General features: G+C 35.6%; 1 protein-coding gene across 3 annotated transcripts in view; it reads right to left on the bottom strand.

Moving 5' to 3' along the window:
* The window catches only part of LOC150109088 (uncharacterized), a 418,260-nt gene that overhangs the window by 301,555 nt on the left and 91,341 nt on the right, over positions 1-25,364 (bottom strand). For all 3 annotated transcript variants that reach the window (XM_090405584.1, XM_090405600.1, XM_090405591.1), the window contains exon 3: positions 8,983-9,298. In XM_090405584.1, the coding sequence (XP_090261710.1) occupies positions 8,983-9,155 (173 nt within the window). In that variant the 5' untranslated portion in view covers positions 9,156-9,298. The remainder of the gene's footprint in view (positions 1-8,982; positions 9,299-25,364) is intronic.

Here is a 25,364-nt window from a genome sequence, read left to right as displayed (position 1 = left end):
CACGGATGTGATTTAGTTCAGTGGTTAGGGCTTGATCATTAGAACAGATTATTTTTGCCCTGTTGAATAATGTTTTAATAACTCCATATTGTTGTGAGGGGGGGGGGATTGTTGGTGAATGTATCTGCCTGTATGGGTGGGTTTTCTATAAACTGAGAAAACCAAGGTGCCATCAGGTTGGTGGGTGACTAGTGTGTCTAGGAAGGGGAGGTTATTGTTTTCCTCTTTTTCCAGGGTGAATTTGATTCTAGGGTGTTGGTTGTTTAAGTGTGTTAGGAAGGAGAGGAGTGAATCAGGGCCATGTGGCCAAATAACGAAGACATCATCAACGTAGCAAAGCCATATGGTAGGTTTTTGTGGGGTTGAGTTTAAGGCTTTCTCTTCAAACGTCTCCATGAAGAAGTTGGCCAAGGGTGGGGAAAGTGGTGAACCCATGGCTGTCCCCTCTATCTGTTTGTAGAATTTTTCCTGCCAAACGAAATAGCCTGAGTTCATTGTAAACTGAAATAGGGCTGAGATATCGGGAGGAAATTTAGCTTGGATTAGCTCTAAGGTTTCTTTGAGGGGGACATTCGTGAATAGGGAGGAGACATCAAAACTGACCATTATGTCATTATGTTGGAGTGTAAGGTTTTCTATACTGGCTTTGAAGTGGGCTGAGTTTTTTTATGTGTGATGGTGTATTGCCAGTATAGTGTGAGAGCGCTTTGGCTAAATGCTTGGCTAGTTTGTAAGTGGGGGAATCAATGCCATCCACTATGGGACGTAATGGCACATTTTCTTTGTGTATTTTTGGGAGCCCATATATGCGGGGGGGGGGGGTCTAGAGTTATAGGGTTTTAGTCTGTTGGTAATCTCCACAGGCCAAGAAGTGACCTTCTTAAGGAGCCTATGGAGTTTTCTAATTTGTGAGTTGGTGGGATTGTAATCAATGGGGAGGTAAGTGGAACGATCTAATAATAAAGCCTTGAACTTACCTGTGTAGTCTTTAAGATTGAGTACCACAGTGGCGTTCCCCTTATCTGCTTTGGTGATCACTATTTTTTTGTTTCTCTTCAATTCTTGTAGTGCCTTGTATTCACTAATGGATATGTTGGATTTTGGAGGTTTTGCTTTATTGAGAACACAGGCTACATCCAATCTAATATCGTTGGCGATGTGGTTTGGAAGTTGGCGAATTCCGCGTTCAATTTGGATCATTAATTCGAATACAGACCAATATGGTCTATACCCGTAATTAGCATTATGATGATGATCATTAAGGTCTTTGAGAAATTCATAATAGTCAGAATTCAGATATAAGTGGATAGATATATCCATTCTATGGGGTATGATACTTTGCAAGTGCATATCATCCAGGTGGAGATAATGCAATAACTAATGTGACAGGGAATCAACATAAGAACAGAGATAGATGAACTGGAGGTCTTTATGCAATGTGAACATGGCTATTACATTGAGTAGGATATTAACTTGTGTGTTATTAAGCACAAGATATTTGGCATTGTTATTAATTATTTAAGTCTAAGCACTGACTAAAACAAACAAGGCCATTTATTTTAAGTCTCAGCAAAGGAAAAGTTTCAAGGGGAAAGAAAAGTCAAGATTGCCTCATTACATGATGAAAAAAGGCAGAAGCATTAGCAGGTCATCTCTACCTATAGGAGTTGCCAAATGGTGTGCCACCCTTTTTTAATAAATTACTCTGGATTTAGAGAAAGATGTTGAACGTTTATTTTTCACTTGGTTAGAGTATAATAAATTTAGTTTAATCCTTTATCCAAGTGTGCGCAAACAAAGTTTTCGCCTGAAAGTATCTTCAGGACTGTGGTAAGGTTGTACAACACCAGGACACTCCTTGCAAAGGTGGAGCAAGCTACCAACACTCCTATCTCAGTATCTCCCATAATGCAAAACACATCTCCTTGCGCTTCCCTTAATGCATAACATTAGACATATCTGCAAGGAGATGTGTTTTGCATTATGGGAGATACTGAGATAGGAGTTTTGGTGGCTTGCTCCACCTTTGCAAGGAGTGCCCTGGTGTTGTACCACCTTACCCCAGTCCTGAAGATACTTTCAGGTGCAAACTTTGTTTGCTCACACTTGGATAAAGGATTAAACTAAATTTATTGCCTCATTACATAAAAAATGTGCTAGAACAGAGGTAGCAAATTACAGACCAGTTAATATCTTAGGAGTGGTGGTTAAGATATTAGAAAAGCTGGTTAAAGGCAGAATTCAGATATGGGTAGACAGGAATATGATAATCTATAAGGCATAGCATGGCTTTTTGAAGAAGAGATCTTGTTTTAGTGATTTACTCACTGTCTATAACAAAGTGATGTTTAGCTGGATAAAGGAAATGACTACACTGTGAGAGTGCTAGATTTTACAAAAAGTATTCAATAGGACTTCACACAGAACTTTATTATTTAAGTGGGAGGAAATGGGTACAGCCATGAAGCTGATAATATGAATAACTAGATGGCTGATAGGCAGCCAGAGGGTAGTATATGGTGGAGGTGGATCAAAAAGAAGGCATATGTACTTGGCCATAGCTGTTCAATTTATAAATTAACGATATTGGGAATGATGCGATGGAGGAATCTCCAGTTGTTTGTCAAAGATGCCAAATGTAGACAAAAAAATTACGGATGATATAGAGGTTCAAAAGAATTTGAACAGATCAATAGTGTAAACAAAGAATAATGGTTACCAGTCAAAATGACAAGTAAGATTCTATGTTTTGGGATAAAGAGATTGCAAGCTGTATACTACATTGATAGGATTGCACCAAAACTGGTGAAGCTAGGGATCTGGGAAGGTGAACTAGGAGTTGAAGTTCTGGGGGGCATATTGTAAAAGTGGGCAAAATACCTTAAAGGATCACTTGGATGTTAAAAAACAAAGAAAGTTATTATTCCTTTATAAAACATAAGGCTCTTCAAAATGCTTTGATATTTACAGCAATCTGGTTTCTATTGGAGAAGCAGAAGTGATGAATAGAGGCAAGTGACCAAAATGGTAACTAGTTTGTGGAGTGCTGTCTATGAGGACAGACCAAATGTCTGTGTGTTAGAAAGTTAGATTCCAGGTGGAAATAGGGGAATATGATAGAAAAATAAAAATCACAAAAAGGTTTCATAGAGTCAATGCTAAAGAAATTTTTCAATAAATGACTGAATGGAAGAGAACATAAAGTAACCCCAGGTTACTTTTATTGCCTGAAGGCAATAAAAAAAAAAGTGCGATTCCCTGTCATACTTAAACATAATTCCATCAGTAATTATGTTTAAGGAGAGCGAATACAATAGACACTGTATCTAGTGCGGGATTTCACCTCCACCAGGAGTATAGATGAGAAACACTCATGACTTTGTTAAGGGAAGGAATATTATTATTATTAGTAATCATCGTAATAATAATAGCAGTATGTACCCCAAAAAAGTCATGGAGAGAAGCTAACTTGCTCAAAACACACATCACCTATGATAATACTCTAACTCTTTCACAGACAATGCACTCACCACTCCCACTATCAATCCATTCAACTCATTGATCATTGCTTAAGAAAATCAATCTAGCTCTCGTGCCCTTTATAAATTCTCTTACTTCAACAGCTGATTCCTTCACTCCTACCATATACGAAAGATTTCATCTACTCCTATCCTATAAAATTCTTCACAAGTTTATATTTATCTATCATGTCCCCTCCCCTCTCCTCCAACTAACCACTGGCATTTGTAATTTATGTTCCCTTAATCTCTCTCTCTCTCTCTCTCTCTCTCTCTCCCCTTATATAGGTAACAATCCATTCCATTTTAACCTTCACAAGATTAAAATGGAATGGATGCAACAACAGCCTTAGATGATAGTGTTGCTCTCAGCATAACTGTTAACTTCTGTATCTTTCCATTGTTTTCTTATACTTGAGTAAAGGATAAGATAAGTTTTCTTATACTTGAGTAAAGGATAAGCTCATTTGCACCCCCCCCCCCAAAGAAATCAGATCTGAGTACAGTGGTCCATGAGATTGTATGAAGGCCTTGTAAAGGAACACAATAGTATCCTTATCCTCATGTTGGTGTCATTCTTGGAATCTCTGTTATCTTCTGTCATTTTTTCCACTTTACAATGTGATTTCTGAGCTTCAACTCCCAATCTGCCATCAATGACAGATCCCTTGCTTTGTCAGTTTCTTGAAGCAAAATCCAGTCAATATAATATGCATTCAAGAATCTTTTCAAACCAAGATGAATAGCTTTGCATTTTTTTTTAATGCAGCTCCCTCCAGAAAAGCTTTTAAAAACCTACAGTACATTTATATCATGGGTGGGCTAAGATATAGTCCTGAAACCATGCTCTATAGACCCATTTCAGGCCTCCAATAAGCAGTGCAGTGGTGTTACACCAGGCAATGAAATTCATCTTTCCACCTAAAGACAATCACAAACATTCATGTCCATGAAGGAATTCAAACCCACAGCTTATTGGGTGAATATGCTAACCACTCAGTCAATCAGGCTGGGAACATTCAACTTCCATCAATTATCATTTGCTTATTAGCACCATCCTATTCAGATTATCTTACAAATAACTAATATCAGAATGATTTACCATCTTACCTAACTTAGCATAAAAAAAAAAAAAAAAAAAAAAAAAAAAAAAAAAAAAAAACCTATATATATATATATATACTTTTAAGTCTTTTCAATATCATTATACAGACTGAATTGGAATTGATCCAAGGACAGGACCTTGCAGCACTCCATTAATCATTTGCAATTTCATTAGGTTCTATCCTTCAATACACTATTTGTGGTGCCTATCAATCAACCATTCTCTTATCCATATTATTTCTAGTTTACTTCCCCTTCCCTTTATGATCCAGTGTACTTATTAAATGCCTCTTTAATGAAGCCCAGTAATATATTATTATTATTATTACATGACAACCTTCAGGGAGTCCAAAGACTCATCGAAGGAGGACACCTCCCTCGATGAGTCTTTGGACTCTCTAAATTCAAAAACTCTTACCAACTTCACAAAGACTTTAACTATCATCATCATCATACGTATCAAGGATTTAGCCCTAGCATGGCCTGTTCCAGCATTAGAAGTCATCGTTGAATCGTTTAAGAGGACGTCCTGGTTTTCTTTTTCCTAATGGCTTGTACTTTAAGGCTTGTTTTGGTAATCTTTCTGTTTTCATTCTTTGAACGTGTTCCATCCATTTATGTTTATATTTTTTAATTTTTTCTATTACTGGTTCTTGATTTAATTCTTTCATAATATCTTCATTTCTTTTGTGATCAAATAGGGTATACTTTGCAGTTTTTCTCATAAACTTCATTTCTGCTGTTGTTAATCTTTAACTAAAATTACTAAAATATTTAACTAAAGTGTAAGACTTTAACTAAAATTCCAGAAATAATGATTGGTCTATAGTTCACCTTTTTGATCTATTTTGATACCACCCTTGAAGAACGGGATCATTCTGTTCTCTCTCTCTCTCTCTCTCTCTCTCTTTCTCCATTCCTTCAGGTTCTTCTTGCTTATATTGAGACTCAAACTAAACAATCTGATCAAAGAGGGATTACCAGTTTGCCTGCACATTCTCTTAATACATGTAAAATCTCATTCATTTTGATAGATTTATTTTCTCCAAGATTTTGAAGTGATTCCTCTAGTACTACAAAATTTTATACTCTTATACGAGGGTGGTCTGAAAAGTTCTAAGCCTAACGATGAAAAAACAAATTTATAATTTCAAAATTATTTTTATTTTTCAACATAATCTCCCTTAAGACTAATACATTTATTCCAGCAATGCTCCAGTGCAATTATCCCATCCCTGTAGTGGTTCTCAGTAAGATCTGCAAAATACCCCCTCTACAGCTACAATCACTTCTTGATCCGAAGGAAAACACTGACCAGCAAGGAAGATTTTAGTTTTGGGAAGAGACAGAAGTCAGAGGGAGCCAAATCTGGGGAACAGGGTGGATGCTCCAATAATTCATAGTGCAGATCCCTTAATTTTCCCATTATCAAAACATCTTTGTGGGCAGGTGCATTGTCCTGATGAAAGATGATTTTTTTCTTCTCCAAACCAAGTCTTTTCTCACGAATTTTCATCTAGTCTGATTAAAATATTGGAATAACATTCCCTGGTAATTGTTTTACCCTTTTCAAGATAATTAATAAACAGAATGCCTTTAGATACCCAAAACACTGATGCCATGATCTTTCCTGCTGATGGAACTGACTTTGTCTTCTTTGGCACTGAACAACTGGCTTCTGTCCACTGTTTTGACAGCTGTTTGGATTTGGAATCCAAGTCTCATCCATAGTAATAAATCGATGCAAAATCAGTTTTATTCTTGTTAAAATGCTCCAAGCATTGTTCAGAGATTTTCATGCGAGTGCGTTTTTAATCTTCAGTGAGCAAGCGCAGCACCCATCTTGTGCAAATCATTTGCAATTCTTCATGCAAAATATATTCTATACGTTATTTTGAAATGCCTATAGTCTCAGCAATTTCACGCACTTTGACTTGCTGGTCATCAAATACTATATCATGCACTTGATCAATGATTTCTGGTGTTGTTACATTTTTTGGATGTCCTTCATGTGAATCATCTTCAAGGCTGGTACGGCCATGTTTAAACTCGGCAGCCCATTTCTTAATTGTCAATGAAAATGAAGGAGAAGAGTGCCCGTAAGCTTTTATGAACTTCGAATGAATTTCTTTTGGCATTAAACTTTCTTTTTACAAAGAATTTTATAACTGCATGATACTCAATTTTATCCATTTCAAGGGATACAGACAACACTTTTGCTTCAGACAGCTGTATAAAACAAACTACTTGATAGAATGACTTGCAATTTCACATGGATGCTTATGACAGATGTACCAACTTAGAAAAAAAAAATCTTGCCAATAGTGTTGCCATCTATGGTCGAGGCCGAGAATGTTTCACACCACCTTCATACTTCTGATCTTCCGATTTGGTTTCATAACAGCATCTTGATCTTGCCCAGATGATAGATCCTATCAAAATGGTTATTCAATAGTTCAACAATTTTACTGCAACTGTCACCCAATTAACATCTGCATTTAATAATATTATTCTTCCACAGTCAGTCTTTACTTTACTTGCCACTAATAAGTATCTCTTGACTTTTTCATGTACTGCTGATGTCTTTCACTTCAATATCTAGCAACACGGGAATCCTCAAGCTGTCCCTTAGCTATTTAAATATTTTTCTATACATTTTAACATATACCCCTTCTTAACAGGAAACTCCATGCTCCTGGCCACCTCCAATGTAAGCAAAATGTGGATTCATAAACTTAAGGCAAGATAGTTACTTCTTTAACAAGTACATCCTCAGGAGCTATAATCATATCTAATATCATCTATCCTTCAGTTCTCCTCTTGTTACAAGTGGCATAAGATAAACACTCCTCAATAATGGCATGAATTCTCTCTTTCTTTCTTTCTATGTGTGCTTTGTTTGCTGAATCTATGTCTCTATAATTAAAATCACCTGATGATTACTCATTTTTCACCAACCAAGATAATTTGCCAACATATTTCTCAATTGCTCATCTTCTAGTAACAAGCAAACTATATATTTCATCCTATTAGTTGCTATATCTCTCCCACTATATAGCTTTAGCTCTGTGTATCTACCACTTCTATTACCATTCTCATTCTTGATCAATATCCCTGAATTACTCAAGTCCTCCACTCTCTCATTAGTAATATTCCTTTTTATCCCCTTCTTATTTGAAAATACTGTATTCCTCACATTCTTTTCCTGTAAATATATCCTTATCTATCAACAACTTTTGCTATCTGTTAAATCACTCTTCCACCCTTGTTCAGATAATTCTGGTCAGTGAAAGGTATAACTATCAACTTCCATGCATCCCATATGAGTCTATTTTATTCACCACATTTATTTGTAATTCAGTGTTCATCCCTCTTGGTCTGCTTATGCAATTGTCTTATCCATGCAATACACAATTCCACAAAACTCGGGTTCAATTCCACAACACTACACCACAAATTCACCTCTTAGAGCATTTGTCCCAATTATACATTTGCTAACATGTATACCTGTTCTCATATTTTCATCCTAACAACATTAGTTTTCCTTACTCTTCACATCTGGTCTCTCTTCATTAAAACACTTAACCCCAAACAATTCAAATACAGGTTACCTTTTATATAAATCCTTTTACCTCACTAAGGAATATATTGGTTCTTTTCCTGTTCCTCCTATATGTACTTGAGTACATATAGAAGAAACAGAATTTGAGAGAATGAAACTGAGAATTAGAGTATCACAGGACTGTGTTCTTGGGTTGCTACTGTTTATTTTGTGTTAATGATATTGAGAGGACTCTAATGAGAAAATATTCAGCTGTTTGCTGATGATGAAAAAGTTGGGAAGAAGGATAAAGAAAATGGCTCTAAAATGATATCTCTTCAGGAAAATAATCTAATGATGTGGAAAGAGAACAATGATTAGCATTCCAATACTGATGAATGCAATGTTTTTTTTTTTGGATTGGAAACATTGTACACCATGTGTTATACTGGCAGATCTTCACTGCAATCAACTAACCAGGAGGGATAAGGAAACTATTTTTTATCCCTACTTGTTACAACAATGCAACCACTTCAGGGTACTGTGCAGATTAAGTCACCTGAGTTTTTAGGGATGGGATGGAGAAAGAGACTGAGAGATCCAGACACAGGTATTGAAATTTTGAGAACAGATTAAGGTAATGTAAGTTTTATAATTAGGTGGAAAATGTAAAGATAAATCCTACAGATTTACTCTTTTTTTCATATGAAAAAAAAAATCACTATGTTTTTTTTTTAATTGAAAATTGTTTTTCTGAACTGTAAACACTACATATAAATGGAATTTGATTTCATAACAACTTAAAAAAGAGATACTTACTGAATGTCAATGATTTTACTGTTGGAGCTACACTGGGATTTTAAACGAGTCTTTGAAACTTTATACTTTGAGTTCTTTCCAACTTTAGGAGAAAATCTAGTAGAAGTTGGTACATGACCATTTGTCAGAGATGCAACACTTGGCATAATACCACTTGGAACCATAGCACCCATTAATGATAACGTTCTCTCTTTTATAAGCCTTATTTCAAAGAAAAAGGAAATCCTCAGTTCATTCAAAATCGAGGTTAAGTTGAATATAAAAACGTCAGGATGATGAAAACCGAAATGTGAACTATGATACCATCTACTTTGCCCTAAAAATAAAATATTCCAAATTTTAGATAGTTTCTCCAAAAAATGGAAATATTTCTCTCTAAGATCTATATATTACTTATCAAAATTAAATGCATTTTTGAAAATTATGGAGACAGCTACTGTGTTTGAATAAAAACTTTAGTTTAATATAACTAAAATCTACATTCGACGTTTCGACCTTTATGTCAAGGTCATCTTCTGGAGCATACAACTGTATACAGAAAACAAGCTACACTACAATCAAACTGGTTTGTTAAAGACACTGACCAACCGCTACAACGATTGTTGGCCTGACCTCTGGTGGAAAAAAAAAATATACATCAATGCTAGAGTCCTATTATTAGTGTTATATATATATATATATATATATATATATATTTTTTTTTTTTTCCCCACCAGAGGTCAGGTGGGAAAAAAAAATATACATCAACGCTAGAGTCCTATTATTAGTGTTATATATATAAATATATATTTTTTTTTCCCCACCAGAGGTCAGGCCAACAATTGTTGTAGCAGGTGGTCAATGTCTTTAACAACCCAGTTTGATTGTAGTGTAGCTTGTTTTCTGTATATAGTTGTATGCTCCAGAAGATGACCTTGACATAAAGGTCGAAACGTCGAATGTAGATTTTAGTTATATTAAACTAAAGTTTTTATTCAAACACAGTAGTTGTCTCCATAATTTTCAAAAATGCATTCGGATCACCATGTAAGCTTAAAAGAAAGAATATCATAATTAAACATGCATTTCTTTTATAAAGTTTCAACAGAATATGAAAAATATATTTAAAGTATTATGGAATATTAATCATAAATAACAAGTTAGGACTGTGCCCACTACCACATTAAACAATATAATACAGTTGCAGTTTTGGTCCCTGTTGTTTTATAAGTAATTATTCAAGTGATGATCTACATTGATTTTTTAAGTAAATACAGATTTCCAAAGCAAACGAATGGGGACGCGGTTATTGGCACAAGAAGAGCAAAGAACATACTGTGCTGTAACAAAGGTTACAACAATATATAAATAGTCAAAGATAAATTAGTAAATAATGTGTATGTACAAAAATTAAGTTAAGCAATGCAGTATCTACATATAAATAAAATTACAGTCAAATGTGTTTGTACAAATTAATTCTTTGTTAAAGTTTAAAAACATCATGCAATTTGCAATAACATTTGTCTGAGTGTGTGTAACTTGGCTAGATAAGTAAAAATTTCATTCCTCTCTCTCTCTTGTAAAGTATTGACACTCCATCAGAATATGACAAATAATATGAGGTGTGTTGCATTTTTCACACACGGGAGGGGGGGGGGTGATCAGCCTTCAGTAAATAAGAATGTGTAAGATAACTGTTGACCTATGCAGAGCCTAACAAAAACAACTTCCTCTCTTCTCTTTCAATGTTGACTAGAATGCCGATGCTTAATTTTCCTTTATTCCAATGTGGGTGGGAATCCAGCATAACCAAACATCAAAATTAAAGATTTTCATTTTGTACAACAGGTGTAACACTTCACACAGCACTGGATGTGAATTATAAATAGGAGAGAAAATAGCCTGGAAAGAGCTCAATGATCCATTTTTTGATAGCAGTTTTCTTTTATATGCACAAGTACGAGCTGAATGGCATGAAACTCTGGTGAATAATTACTACCATCAGGTGGGATGTGGTTGGAGATAGTAATGTCAGGAAACCAGTAATGTCATAAAATTACAGCAAAGGTTACAGCAATACACAAGGTCAAAGATTACAGCAGTACATAAAATGTCAAAGATAAATTAGTAAATAATATGCACACAGTGTGCCCATTAAGTAATGAGAAAACAATTATTATATCAAAACAAAGAACTATATTTGGAATTGTCAATTACACAGATTTAAAATAATCTCCCTCCAACTCCACACAATGCTTATATCTATCGTACAGGTTTGAAGGAATAGTGGAAGTCCTCAATGGGGAACCTCCTCCAGTCTCTAAGTCACACCACGTCGGATGTCCTCAATATCACTGAAACACTCCCTTTCAAGGCACACTTCATCTTTGAGAAGAGGAAAAAGTCTGTGGGAGCCACATCTGGGAAACGGTGGGGGGGGGGGGGGTTCAATCACACAGATCGACTTCAAAGCCAGACAAGGTGCACAGTGCATGGGCAACAGAAACCAATTAATAATACTGACCATTCACTGTGGTGCCCTCAGGAACAAATTTGTGGTGGATAATAATTCCAGCAGCATCAAAAAAACAGTGACTATTGTCTTGACACATAATTTTTGCAACCTGACTTTCTTCTGTTGGGGAGAAACCATTCCATGCACAGGCATTTCATGTCCAGATCAAACTGAAGATGCCAACTTTCATCACCAGTGACAATTCTTTGCAACACATTATGATCTTTATCGACTGCAAGGATGAATTTTGACAACATGTGACCTGGTGTTTTTCTCCCTTTCTCTCTCTTCATGTGTCAACATGTGCGGTACAAACCTCAAACAAATCTTCCTCTTATGCAATTTCTTCCCAAGATTAATCTGGCCATTTCCTTACCAACACCAACCTGGGCTACTCACTGTACAACCTGTACAGTGAGTAGCCCAGTGGTTATTCACCTGTCATGGACAAAAATTTTCCCAGCTTTCATCACATTTTCATTTGTTCTGTCTGGCTGTCAACAGCAGGGTTCATCCTCCTGACACTCCTTTCTTTAAACATTGAAAACCAACAAAACACCTGTGCATAGCTGAGAGTCATCACCACAAACTTTTTTTAGGTCTTGGTACACTCACTTCTTTAGCAGTTTTCCTAATTTAAGTAAAATTTTATCACAGCTCTTTGCTCCATGATGCAACTTCTGACATGCTCCACTTCACACACTCTTACTTCAACAATGGCCACATGAAAACTGCTGTGTCACCTGACTTGAGAGTTGCACCTGCAATCACAACACATTCTAGCAGTCAAAACTATAAACACATATTACTTTTATTCAAAGAGCTGTCCTGTAAAAAATCAATCTCATTATGTAATGGACACATTGCATATGTACAAAAATTAAGTACCTCTGTAGCACAATTGGGAGAACAATGGTATATTGCATCCTTCGACTGGAAAAGGCCCGAGTTCAAATCTTGTCATTACGAGATGAATCTTTATATGGACTTTTTCATTTGAGGGTGAGTTAACTGATTTCATACAGAGGTGGCAGGGTTTTATCTCCCAGAAACTTAGGTTTGTCATCCTGCATACAGGCAAATCAGCCTTCAGAACACATGCAATTTACAGACAAAAAATGCTGTTGTTGTTGGTGGTGGTGATGGCTGGCAGATGGTAATAATGGTAGTTGTGTATAGTAGGAGAATAAGTAGTAGGGAGACAGACAGGGCTGTCGTCAGATTAGATCATGCCCTGAGGCAAACAATTAAATATCACCCCTGAAGGATTATAAGACAAAAATATAAGAAAATCTTCAATTGCTATTTTGTTTTTATTATGAGAGAAACATTAATGCAAAACGATTACTAAATGTAGAAAGTTTTTTACCTTGGGTATACTATATGTTAAAGATACCATGCAATTTTATAAATAAACTTGGTTTTTAATCCTTTTTCCCAAGTAAGCAAACAGACAAGTAAGTCAAGTTTGTGCCTGAACATAGTTCAGGTCTCAGGCAAATCGTGGCAAAGGCGGAGTAAGATTTGATCACTTTCCTTAGTATTTCCCCTAATAATGCATAGTATCATACATCTCTGCAAGGAGATGTGATTTGCATTAGGGGAAATACTAAGGAAAGTGATCAGATCTTACTCCACCTTTACCACGAGTTGCCTGAGACCTGAACTATGTTCAGGCGCAAACTTGACTTACTTGTCTGTTTGCTTACTTGGGAAAAACGATTAAAAACCCAGTTTATTTATAAAATTGCTTGGTATCTTTAACAATATTAATTAAATGTTTGCTCTACGGGGATATCGCACAAAAAAACTGCTTATAAGCGCTTCTAAATTTAAATGATAAGCTATATCCGCCTCTATCGATATAGTTGCTAGACCAAACAGTCATTCTTGAGTCATTGCTGGTCGCAAATAATTTTTAATCAGTTTAAGCTTGGAAAAACTTCTTTCCGCACTTGCTATGCTAACAGGAATTGTTGGCTTGTTAGCATAGTGATGGCGCCTACCACAATATGGCTGAACAAGCGCCCTTATTAAGCCATGCCGTGAGGCAGGCTGCCTCTATGCTGTACCCTGTCGACAGTACTGGAGACAGATCTGTGTAGCAGAGTGGAGTAGAGTGCCCTCCTGTAATGAGTCCTTGGATTGCTTGGAGGCATCATGCAATAATAATAATAACAACAAACAGCAGCACAGCCAACAAAGATCTCTGATCTTTATTATCATCATAGAGGAGCAAGAGATCTGAATGGGCTGCTCTGTGTGCATTAAACAACTGCAGGTAGACAGATAGATGATAGAGTATGAGACTTCTGTAGTTGACAAAGTGAGAGGATACAGGATGGAGTGCAAACCTGACATGGAGAGATGATGTTATGTTTGTGTAGGCAATGTTGTCAACATTCATGCTAATAGCTTGCATAGTCTCTTTAACATGTATACTAAAAGGATGTATAACAGACTGATGTATGTGATATTGAGCTTCCTAATGCAGAGTCCAGTGGGGGGGGGGGGGATGAATAATAATTCAAAATAACACTTACCACAAAATTTAATATAACCATAAAAACATCTGTGAGTTTGGAGTCATAATAAGCTTATTTATTCAAATATTCCTGTATCTTGCCTTGCCTCAATTTTTTGTCTCAAAATGGTGTAATGCTGGAATAATTCTAGTATAGTAACATGATAATCCAATCCCAAATAAATATTTATCAATGTTATTTGATAAACTTTATAGTAGTATGATGATATCAAAAGGATGCCAGATAGGACAAAAAAGTATTTGACTGTCTCCTCCAGATAGAAGGAAAGTATGGGAATCCTCAAGTAACTTGGAGAGGAGGAACAATACAAGTCATGAGAAATTATGACCTATACGTGGATAGGGAAACTTCACACCCAGTACAAAATCATGTGGCTTCGATTTAATTTTTAATTTCACATGAACCTTAATGTTTTAGGCTACTGCTGGTTTAGATGTTTAAACGAGCAATAACCTTAAAAACATTAAAGTTATTCCATGTGAAATCATCCAATTAAAAGTTAAACTGAAGCTGCATAATTGTGTATTTTGATGAAAGTGGATTATTTAGTTGCCTATTTGTTATTATAGATGGAAGAAAATCTATGTGTTTTTTTTTTTTTTTCAAAATAAAAAAACCTTACTAATTACTCAAACAGCATATGCTTATTATTTCTTGTTTAAATTTTATTGAATAGGTTGGTGATGTGCCTTTTATAGGTTAGGCTTCTGTCCAGGCTCACTCCAAGGTATTTTGGGTCAGGCTCATGTTTTACCATCTTGTCACAGAAAGAATGGTTGAGGTGTCAATTTGCCTTTGCATTATTTGGTTGGAATGCTCTGGGCACAGTTTTTGTTGGGTTTGGCTTCAGGTACCACTGCTTAAAGTACTGCTTAATCTCCAGGATGTTCAGGTCTGTGATCAAGGTTGTTTCCAGGTTGGCAAAGGAGGTAGACTGGTGTAGGATAGTGAGATCATTGGTGTATACATATTTGCTTGAGCTGGTATGTGGTAAGTCAGACATGCAGATGTTAAATAGTAAAGGGGATAACACAATGTCCTGTGGAAAACCGTTGTGGAGGAAGAGCTTCATAGAATAAACGCCACTAGACAACATAATAAATAGCTTCAGCTATTTATTATGTTGTTATTATGTTGCACAATATATTTATTATATTGCGCTGGGTTTCCAACCAGTATTATTATTATCATATGACACCTCCAAGGAGTCCAAGGACTCGTCAAGGGAGGGCACTCTACTCTACAGCTCCCTGCTTCCACCACTTAATCTACTATACCATCTACACAAAACATCATCTACTGCTCACCACCACTAGTATTTTTTGTGTATGTGTGTGTGATTTCACAGCCAATTTGTCTGTATGCAGGATGAAAAACCTGAGTTTCCTGGAGGAAAAAACCTGCTAACTCACCTTCACTTGAAAACCACCAATTTTTTTCAAATGAAACAATTGGGTTTCAACTGTTGTGGAAAAAACTCAATAACTGTTTGTAAGTTATTGGAAGCAACTTTATCAAATTGTAACTGATAAAGGAAATAATGTCTTATCATAGCACCCTTTAGGGCCAGATAAAAGGAAGTTAATCCAAAGAAGTCACTAGATGCAGTCTTAGAATGACTGCATCTAGTGACTCCCAGAATTGGGAACACGTAGTATTTTGTCTATTTTATAGGGTTTGCAGATTTTGACTAAAAAGGTGTAGCAAATATAACAGATGAGTAGAAGGGCTTATGTGTTGGCAGTTCGTGTCGAATTTTTTTTTTTTTAACTCAAGCAGCACAAGAAAAAAATCATGAAATCCTCCAGAATCATAGTATAACAGGCTGACCACAACTACATTAGGATTGCACTGTTAACTTTTCATCAGTAGCCATAATGGAAGAAACTCTAAATTTATTAAGTCAAGGTCATTACTTTGCCATTACACCTAGGCAAGTTCCAAAAGTGGAAATAATAGAATCAGTTGAACTAATATCCAATAACATTAATTTAGATGTAGCTAACATCCTAACCAAATCTAAATCTCCAAAAAGCAATATTCCACTAAAAGAAACCACAACCTTAAAAGAGCTATACTGTAACAAGAGTACTGTGATAACTAAAGCAGGTATAGGTAATGCTATTATGATAACAAATCAAAGAGAACATGATAGCAAAATGCACAATCTTCTACTTACAAATTCATACTGTGATCCTCATAATACACTAAATAATAAAGTTTGTAAATTACTGAAAGAAGTCAATTCTTGCTCCAAAGAAACTGTTAATAAACTCAAGACTGTCGATGTACAGTCACCCAGAATATAAGGAGCACCAAAAATACACAAACCAGATACGTTCTTCCCCTCTCACTGTGCCTAGTTGTTAACAGTATAAATGGTCCTACATACAAGCTTGTTTAACATATGGTTAAATCACTAGTCCCCTTCCTCTCACAGGTAACTCTTCATCCTTTGTAAAAAAAATTCATTCACTTAAAAAGCACATTAAAAAAAAAACATATCCCAAAAATTCAGACAATAATTAGCTTCAATATTACTTCACTATTTACTAATACCATTAAAACTGAGACCCTTGATTTGATAAAGTTCTCATTTCCCATAGAGATGTTCATGTTAGTGCAAGTCAGAAACTGTTTTTGGAATCAACAGCTGAGCTTTAAAACATTTCCCAAGCTTCAACAAGTATGGATCAATATGTAAAGTAAATAAGTAAAAATCAATTTACCAAAAATCTAGGCGACAGCCATTTTAACATCAAAATAATGATTATTAACCTCTCTCTCTCTCTCTTCACCCATCTAATTGGCACCATCTAAAGAGATGGTGCCAATTAGGACTTCAGTTTTCTCCATTGCAATTTTAAACTGTTCCCACTATTAGCCAATTGTTGCAGTTGTTTACAGTGACAAATTGTTTTGTGCCATGAAGATGGTGGGTACAAAACCAGCAAAATATCAGCAACTATTTTTTCTTAATGTTTGTTCCCACCCACGAAAGATTATTAGCAAACCTATAATAGACTTGTACCATGGGTAGGCTAAGGATTATTTTTTCCTGTTTTTTTATCGATATTTATGTGTATTTTTTGTAATTTTTACATAGTCTGGAAACCCTGCTCTAGAAACCAAAAATGGAAATGTTTCAAGAACACTTCAGTCCTCCAATAAGCAGGGTATTTTTTATCTCCCACCCAAGGTCAATCACACAAACATCCATGCCACATCCCACAACAAAATTCGAATCTAAAACCTGTTGGTTTGGAGTGGTTATACTAGTCACTTGACCAACCAGGCTGGCAGATTTTATATTCTTCTTATTGTCTTATGTTGTGAATTAAAACCACAAACAAAAATAAGATACTCAAGCTCTTGGCAAGAGCCACTCAATTACAATGGATTTCCAAAATGACAAACACACTATTAACTGCACATGTGAGCAGTAAAAAAGCATTGACAATCATTTATTCCATGCCAGAATGGCTTAAATGTGGATACAAAAGTTGAAGTTGACAATGTACTGGATGCACTTATGTCAGAATAAAGTACTTCACATAATGAGTACTTCTTACATTATTTTTTTAAACACCCTCATCATTTCATAGGTGCTGTTCTACTGAACTCATTTCTATGATTCCTCCTACACTTTTCTCTAAATTTACATTGACATCAGTAGCTACTGTTCAACAACCACTTCAAATCCAATTACAAATCCACAAAATCAAATTTTGTGGATTTGTAATTATCATAAAGTGAAGATCTGATTCTGACAACCTCCATTTGGCCTGAATCCAGCTTGTTCTTCACCAAGTTTTTTTTTTCACAATCCTTCTCAACCGTTTCTCAGGTATAGTATACTTGCTTAAATCTTACCAGGAACACTCAGTAGAGAAATTCCTGTATAATTCTCACATTCAGTTTTATTTCCCATTTTATATATGAGTACTATGAGAACTCTACTCCAATCATCCGGAATTTGTCCCTCTGTTCAGCCTTCTGAACTATGTAGTGTAAGACTTTTATACCTCCAAACTTGGGCATTTTGACCATGCCATTAAAGTTTTTTGATTATTATTTAAACTTTTCATGGGTGATAATCATACTAACAAAAGTCTCATCAAAGATACACCATTTTCCTGTTTTGGCTTCACTGGATTTTCCACCTTACAAATCATCATCATCCCTCTTCCCCTCTCTCTCTCTCTCTCTCTCTGTCATTGTCATTTTGCCTTTCTATGTTTATCCACTTCTAATGGTAGTCGATATCTTTCCAATTTGTTCTATATTCCTTGACCACTTCATTTAAATATCTCTCTTCTAATATCTCTATTTTTATATGATTAATTTTGTATATCCTTTAACTGTTTTTAAAAATCTCATTTCTGTTGTCTGTATTTAACTTTGATCTTTCTTTTTTAATAGTTCATATTTCTAAACCACATAACAGTGGCTATAAAATTTAAGCTGCATAAAATTTAAGCTGAGTTCCTCATCCTGTTTTCTCTCTCTCTCTTTTTACTGTGTCCTTTTAATTCTGCAAATTTTCTAAAATTTATTTTTTCATCTATATCTTTGTCTTTTAGATATGTTATTATGCAACCTAACTAATTAAATTATCACTTGCTACTTAACTGCATTATTTTATCTTATATGACTTTTGATAATAATAATTGGAAATTATGACTAACTTAGGAGAATACTATCTTTGGTCCCATGGTAAAAGTTACTGAATGAGAATTTTTGAAAAGTGCTTAAATGAGACAGTATCTGAATGTATCCCTAGTTTGAAGAATAAAGGGTGGAGTGAAATCAATGTCTAACCTTATTAAGCAAGAGATCCATAAAAGATGATGTGGAACGAATATAGTGAGAATAAGAGTGAGAGGAGTTATGTAATATAATAAAGCCAGAAATGGGCCAGAAAAGTAAAGAGTATTGTGAGGTTAGCCAAATCAGAGTATGAAAAAAAATTGACTATGCAGGCTAAAAGCAATCCAAAAGAATTTTATCATTATGCCAAAAGTAAAAGAAAGAATGTGGTAGAATAACTTTACTGAATGCAGATGGTACTTTAGTGTCAGCTAATGAGATTGTTCAATGAGTGCTCACTTTGCTAAGATATATAAACCAGGTACAATGGTGCACATTGCTCCTACTACATATTGGATGAAGAGTCAGAGGTGTATAAAAATGAGATTCAAGAACTGTTGCATAACCAAGATAAAAATTCTGCAATGGGACAGATAGAATATCACAACGTAGGCTAAAGGCATGTTCAGCAGAATTGGTTAGTCCTTTGGCATGTTTGTGTAACTTGAGTCTCAGCTCAGGAAAGATACCACAGGAATGGAAAGAATGTATGATATTTCCATTGTACAAGGTGCCGCAAAAACTGAGGTGTCTAACTACTGACCTATCTGTAGCTCTAGTGTGGTGGTGGTGAAGATTTTAGAGAAATTGGTAAGAACTCACATTCAGAAATGATTAGACAGACAAACTATACTCTGCAAGGAACTGGATGGGTTTACTAAAGGGAGGTCATGTTTTAGCAATTTGCTCATATTTTATAATAATGTTATGGCTGAATTGGATAAAAGCAATGGACACACTATGATAATGTTGGATTTTGATAAGGCATTTGATAGGATACCACATGAAAGATTGTTGCATAAACTGGAAAATATGGATTTGGAAACAAACTTTTGACTTGGATAAGTGGATGGTTGACAGACAGGTATTAAAAAATGGTATACAGTGAGTATGAATCTGCCAGATTTAAGGTGACAAGTGGTGTAGCCTATAGTTCGGTCCTTGGACCACTGTTGTTCAATCTATAGATTAATAACATTAGGAAGGATCTAACAGGAGACGTTCAATTTTTTGATGATGATGCAAAGATAGCAGGGCAATCAGAGATGCTACTGATATACAGCACTTACAGAATAATTTGAATAGGCTAGAAATTTGGGCAAATGAAAATGGCTATCATTTCAACATTAGTAAATGTAAAGTTATGTAATTTGGCATGATAAAATTTCCAACAGCATATTATATTAGTAGGGGTATGCTACAAGAAACTGATGAGAGTAGGGATCTTGGTGTAATTGCAGATAGGAATTTAAAGTTCAAAGGTCACAGAGCAAAAATTGCAAATATAACTCAAAGAATAATTGCGATGTTGAAATGAACCTGGGCATGTAAGAATAAGGAAGTCATTTTGGCTCTTTAAGCCCTTGATAACACACCTGGAGTACTGTACACAGATTTGGTCTCTAGGGTTCCAAAGGGATAAAAAAAGCTAATAGAAAGGGTACAAGAAAGATTTAGAAAAAGAAGTTATAAGGAAGACTTTAAAAAGAGTTGAATGGATGCTATAGGATATAACTGATGAAATTTTTTGTTATATGGAAAGTGGAGAGAGAATATAGGGACACCCATGGACGTTAAGATTGATCACTGTTAAGAAAGAGCTCAATTTTTTTCTCACAGAGCATTTCAGCAAATTACATTGAGTGAGTGGAACAGTTTGCTTGCTGAAATAGTGAGTACTCTAGTGTGAATGAGTTTAATTAAGGGAATGTTCTGTTTACAAAAATAGCAGCCATTATGCTCTTCCAATATTAGCCTATTTAGGTCATTTGCAGTATCTCTATCATTTTCTTTGGATAAAACTAGGAAGAACAATAGCTCTTCCCAGTTTTGCAAACTAATTCCTAGTTTTGCAAATAACTGGATATTTCCTCTTATATTCATTTCCTATATCACTGAAGTACAAATACAGAGCCCAGCAGTACATACCACATCACCTGTCATCTCTTGGATTCGGTTCCTCCATACACTATACTTTGATGTCTGTCCATCAGCCATAGTCTTATTCATATCACCAGTTTCATATCCAACACAGTTTGTTCCACCTTTTATAACAGAGTTCCATGTGGAATCTTGTAAAATTTCTTTGCAAAATCTAGCAGTACTATCACAATACTGTGCAACTCTCCCCCTCCATGAAAGTGAATCATATTCCTATCAGTGGCAGCTTGTACATAAGCACCGTGACACTGCAGCACCCCAAGGAAAAAATGAAAAAATTAAATTTTGTTTGTGTTTATAAATAATAATAACAATGCTTACAACATTATATAAATGCAATACATGATAAAGTTACAGCTTATGTTTCGACATTGATTAAACAGTTAATAATTGGAATTGTTCGATTAACGCTTTAGATGACGAAAAAAAATGCATTGCAATCTATTGCAGTGTCAGAATTATCACGTTCAGTCAGTTGCAGCTAGACTCGCCGATATTCGTTTGCACATGTCACTACATGTAACAAGTGAATTCGACACTGCATGTTGAGCAGTTGCACTACAGATAAACTGTATGCTTGGCTACATTATTTTTGTGTACCAAACTTTTATTATTGGTGTGTATTCATGGTGAGGGTAAAATATTTTTGGTAAATCTTATTTTATTCTGTTAAATAACATATAATTATTTATATGTTATCACTTTTAGTAACAATTCCAATGACCACAGCAGAACCGGAAAGATGCTTCTACTTTAAAAAAGGGTGAAATCGTATTTAAGGAATACTATGAACCAAGAGCAGTTAACAGACCTGTCTATGATTTCAATTGAAAAAACCTGATTTTGCAAATTCCAAATTTTAATGTGAAAAGGTTATTGAAAAATTTTTGCGAAGAGAAAAAAAAAAAAAAAAAAAAAAAAATCAGCTAATGCCTTTTATTCCCATATAGGGAGTAGGCCGTTTTAGCCCTATCTAACTTTTGGAGAGTGAGTGGGTAGTTCAATCTTCACTGGTAGCCAATCAGAGATAGCAGGCCTTGGGCCTGCTATCTCTGATTGGCTACCAGTGATGATATATCTGCATCTCATGATCCCTAACACAATATATTTAATGTCTGAAATAGTGCGAGTTCTATGGTCGATTTTCTTGAGTTTACGGGACAAAAAACCCGCTTGCCCAAGCCAGAGATCGACTAACTCGGGAATCGGTCGAAAATAGGCTTAGAAAAATTTCCTCTAGTTGCCAACTAGATTCAAAACCAAGAAGTCTTCCTTCGTGCGGTCAAGCACTGTGGTGTGCAAATGCCACATCCACTGAGCTACACTTGCCAGAAATAGAAGAATAAATTTTATTTTCAAATAATATTTTTAATAAAGCAAATTTTTAATATGTAAATTTACTTATTAATAAATTAGTTTACTGATTAGGAAAAAATGAATTATTTTTCTTATTTTGTGTATGCAGCACCCCTTAAAATTTTCACTGGCCACTATTGATTCCTATCCACCCATTCCTGAATTTTGCCTTTTACCAACTTCTCCAGTACCTTACCTGCCATTCCATAATAGTTGTCTTTGTTCCTCCTTTAAACGATGGACCCATTTTAGCCTCTTTCCACTCCCTTGGCATCTTTCCATAGTGAAAACTTAAACAGTTTGATCAGAGAAGATGCCAATTACTTTGATTGGGCTAATATGTGCTAACATCCCATCTAATTCCATGGCTATATTTGCAATATCCTGAGCATCTATCATTCAATTCATCTACTTCTATTCTCACATCAGTCAATGTCATATTTGGCACTGCAGTATCTCCATCTGGATGGTAAACCACTGCAAAATGATCATTCAAAAATTCACCTATTTTGTCTGCTTCTGTTACCTTTCTCCCACAAGCAACTGTTAAAGTTATCCTTCCACTGTTGTTCTACCATATACTTGTAATCATAATCTCTTTTCTTTGTCTGCAACACTCTAGCTTAATTATGCTACTCATCTGTAACTTTGACCTGGTTTATTTTCATGCCTCTGGCTATACAGTCTGATACCGCTCGCTTCAAGCACTCTTTGACAATATCCCATAAACTACTAACAATTTCTCCCTTCAAGATTAGGAAAGAACTTACATTGTCAGCATACAGGAATGCATTAGCAGAGCTAATCTCAGGTGGTAGTATGGTCACTTAAACAGAATGGGACAGGAAAGATTAGCAAAACAAGTATTCTCTGCTAGGTTGGTAAGAAAAAGACCCAGAGGTAGACCAAGATATAGGTGAATTGATACAGTAAAAAGTGCCTTAGAAGATAGAAATATAACATCTAATAATGTTGGAGTCTTGACAAGTAACAGACTGTAATAATATTTTTTGGTTTACCGATCAAGTGTTGATCAATTTTATTAACTGAACCAACTAGTTTCGCCACACTTATCTGTTGGCATCTTAAGTGTGGCAAAACTAGTTGGTTCAGTTAATAAAATTGATCAACACTTGATCGGTAAACCAAAAAATATTATTATTTGCTAATTTATGATCAAGAAAATAACCTTCATGAGTAACAGACTGATTTGGTGGAAAATTGTAGATAGGAAGTTAGTAATGATGTAATTTTTCATGTAGTACTATCATATCCTGTACACCCCTTGAGGGTATATATTGAGGAATTTGATGATGTTGATGATGATTCTTATGCCATGGCATTGTTGCAAGCTGGCTCCTCAGTTTGTCATATACTGCATCCTATTAAACTAAAAATTCCCCATCTGGCAATCTCCCATATTAAAAATGGGGAAATATCTGCTACCTTGGCTACATTCAAGGTCCCTGATACTATCAAAAGATTCAGACCTTTCTAACCCCAAGTTCCATCCATTACATACAGTCCCAAGTAATTATTTCTTAGCAGCTACATAAATTCTATTTCCTTCCCTGCCTATGATGGTTTGACCTGAATTCACAATGTTAATTTGCTGATGATGCACATTCTCCTAACTATATTGCTACATTTCCTTGGACATTAACCCACTGAACTGGTCACTACATTCCTCCATTTTCCTCAAATTATATATAAACACAAGCAGATGTTGATTTGCATTAATACACAGTGCAACTCTAAGCTTATCAAACCAATTTCTCATCTTCCTTCATTCTCTGTTCTTTAGACCAGTCTTGTCCATACTGTTTCTCCCTCAATTTGTTGATTTCCCTTCAAGAAATCAACAAATTCCTTTCTTCTCTTAACCACTTCCTTATGCATGTCACTGTTGTGTCATAGGTCTTGGAACCTCTGTGTGTGTGTGTGTGTGTGTGTGTGTGTGTGTGTGTGTGTGTGTGTGTGTGTGTGTGTGTGTGTGTGTGTGTGTGAGGACTAATAAAGTCATCTGTTGACCAATAATCTCACACCAGATAGCCTTAGATGCACTTCCTCTGCATCCCCATCTTCCTGCAGAATGCCTGCTCTTTTTGGCTTCAATTTTCTTCTGCTAACATTATCAAATCACCTTCCACATCTTATTCCCTTTGTTCTCTCTGAAAATAATATACCCATTGCATTCAATTCCTATGACTATATAAGCTCTATTAGCCAAGTCTCATTAATGTCTAATAACCCTCAACTAAGATGAAATAACTAATACCCCAAACTCCTCCCTCTTATTCCAGATGCTTTGACATATACATGACTGTGGCATCCCCCTTCAGCAACCAATCTCAGTCAGGCATCATATTCTCAACTGCATTCTTCAGAACCTGTGGAACCAGATGATTCAGTACCATTTGACTACTTTTCTAGTTACTTGCCTTATGAATGGCTGAATATTTTACACTAATTTAGGCCTTCAATAAGGGTGGCTGTCTCACACCAGGGAATGAAATGCAACTACCATCTAAAAACTTTTCACAAGACATTCATGCCCACAGTGTTGTTACCTGAACCCATAGTCTGTAAATTGGAGACCAGGTATGCTATCCACTCAGCCAACTACACTGGTTTACATAAATTAAGGGAAAAAATAGAAAAATCATAATTATTCAGGGGTAAAGGAAAAACATCTGAAAGTCAGGTATATTATGAAAAAAAATGATGCTGAGTCTGGTTATCATATACAAATGAGTGGTGCTGTCAACGGTATATGCAAATGAGTTGAGGCATAAAAGTGGGCATTTTCAATTTTGTGTCTGGAATGAGAACAAGACATTTTTTGATAGCAAAATTCTTGGATATGACTGCAAGAAATCATTTAATCAATGAATTCAAGTGGCAAGCATCATAAGATTGTAAAACTAGAGGCTAGCCAAAGGCAAAGGTAGCCAAATGGTTGCATGTGAGTCATTCCATGGTTCACAAACTGTGGAACTAATTCCAACAGCCACAAACAGCATCAGGATATACAGTGAAGGAAGGCCACAGACTACAACTGCAGTGGGTGACCAATATCTCCGATTATTTGTTTTCCAAAACAGGACTCTCTGGAGGTGTCACATAATAATAATAATGCTCATTCTCATCATGCAAAGCTTGTGGACCAATACCTT

The sequence above is a fragment of the Typopeltis vanoorti genome, chromosome 2, assembly GCF_054136105.1.
Source record: "Typopeltis vanoorti isolate ZY-2024b chromosome 2, IOZ_Tvanoo_1.0, whole genome shotgun sequence".
NCBI lineage: Eukaryota > Metazoa > Arthropoda > Arachnida > Uropygi > Thelyphonidae > Typopeltis > Typopeltis vanoorti.
This window is presented reverse-complemented; position numbering and strand designations above follow the sequence as displayed.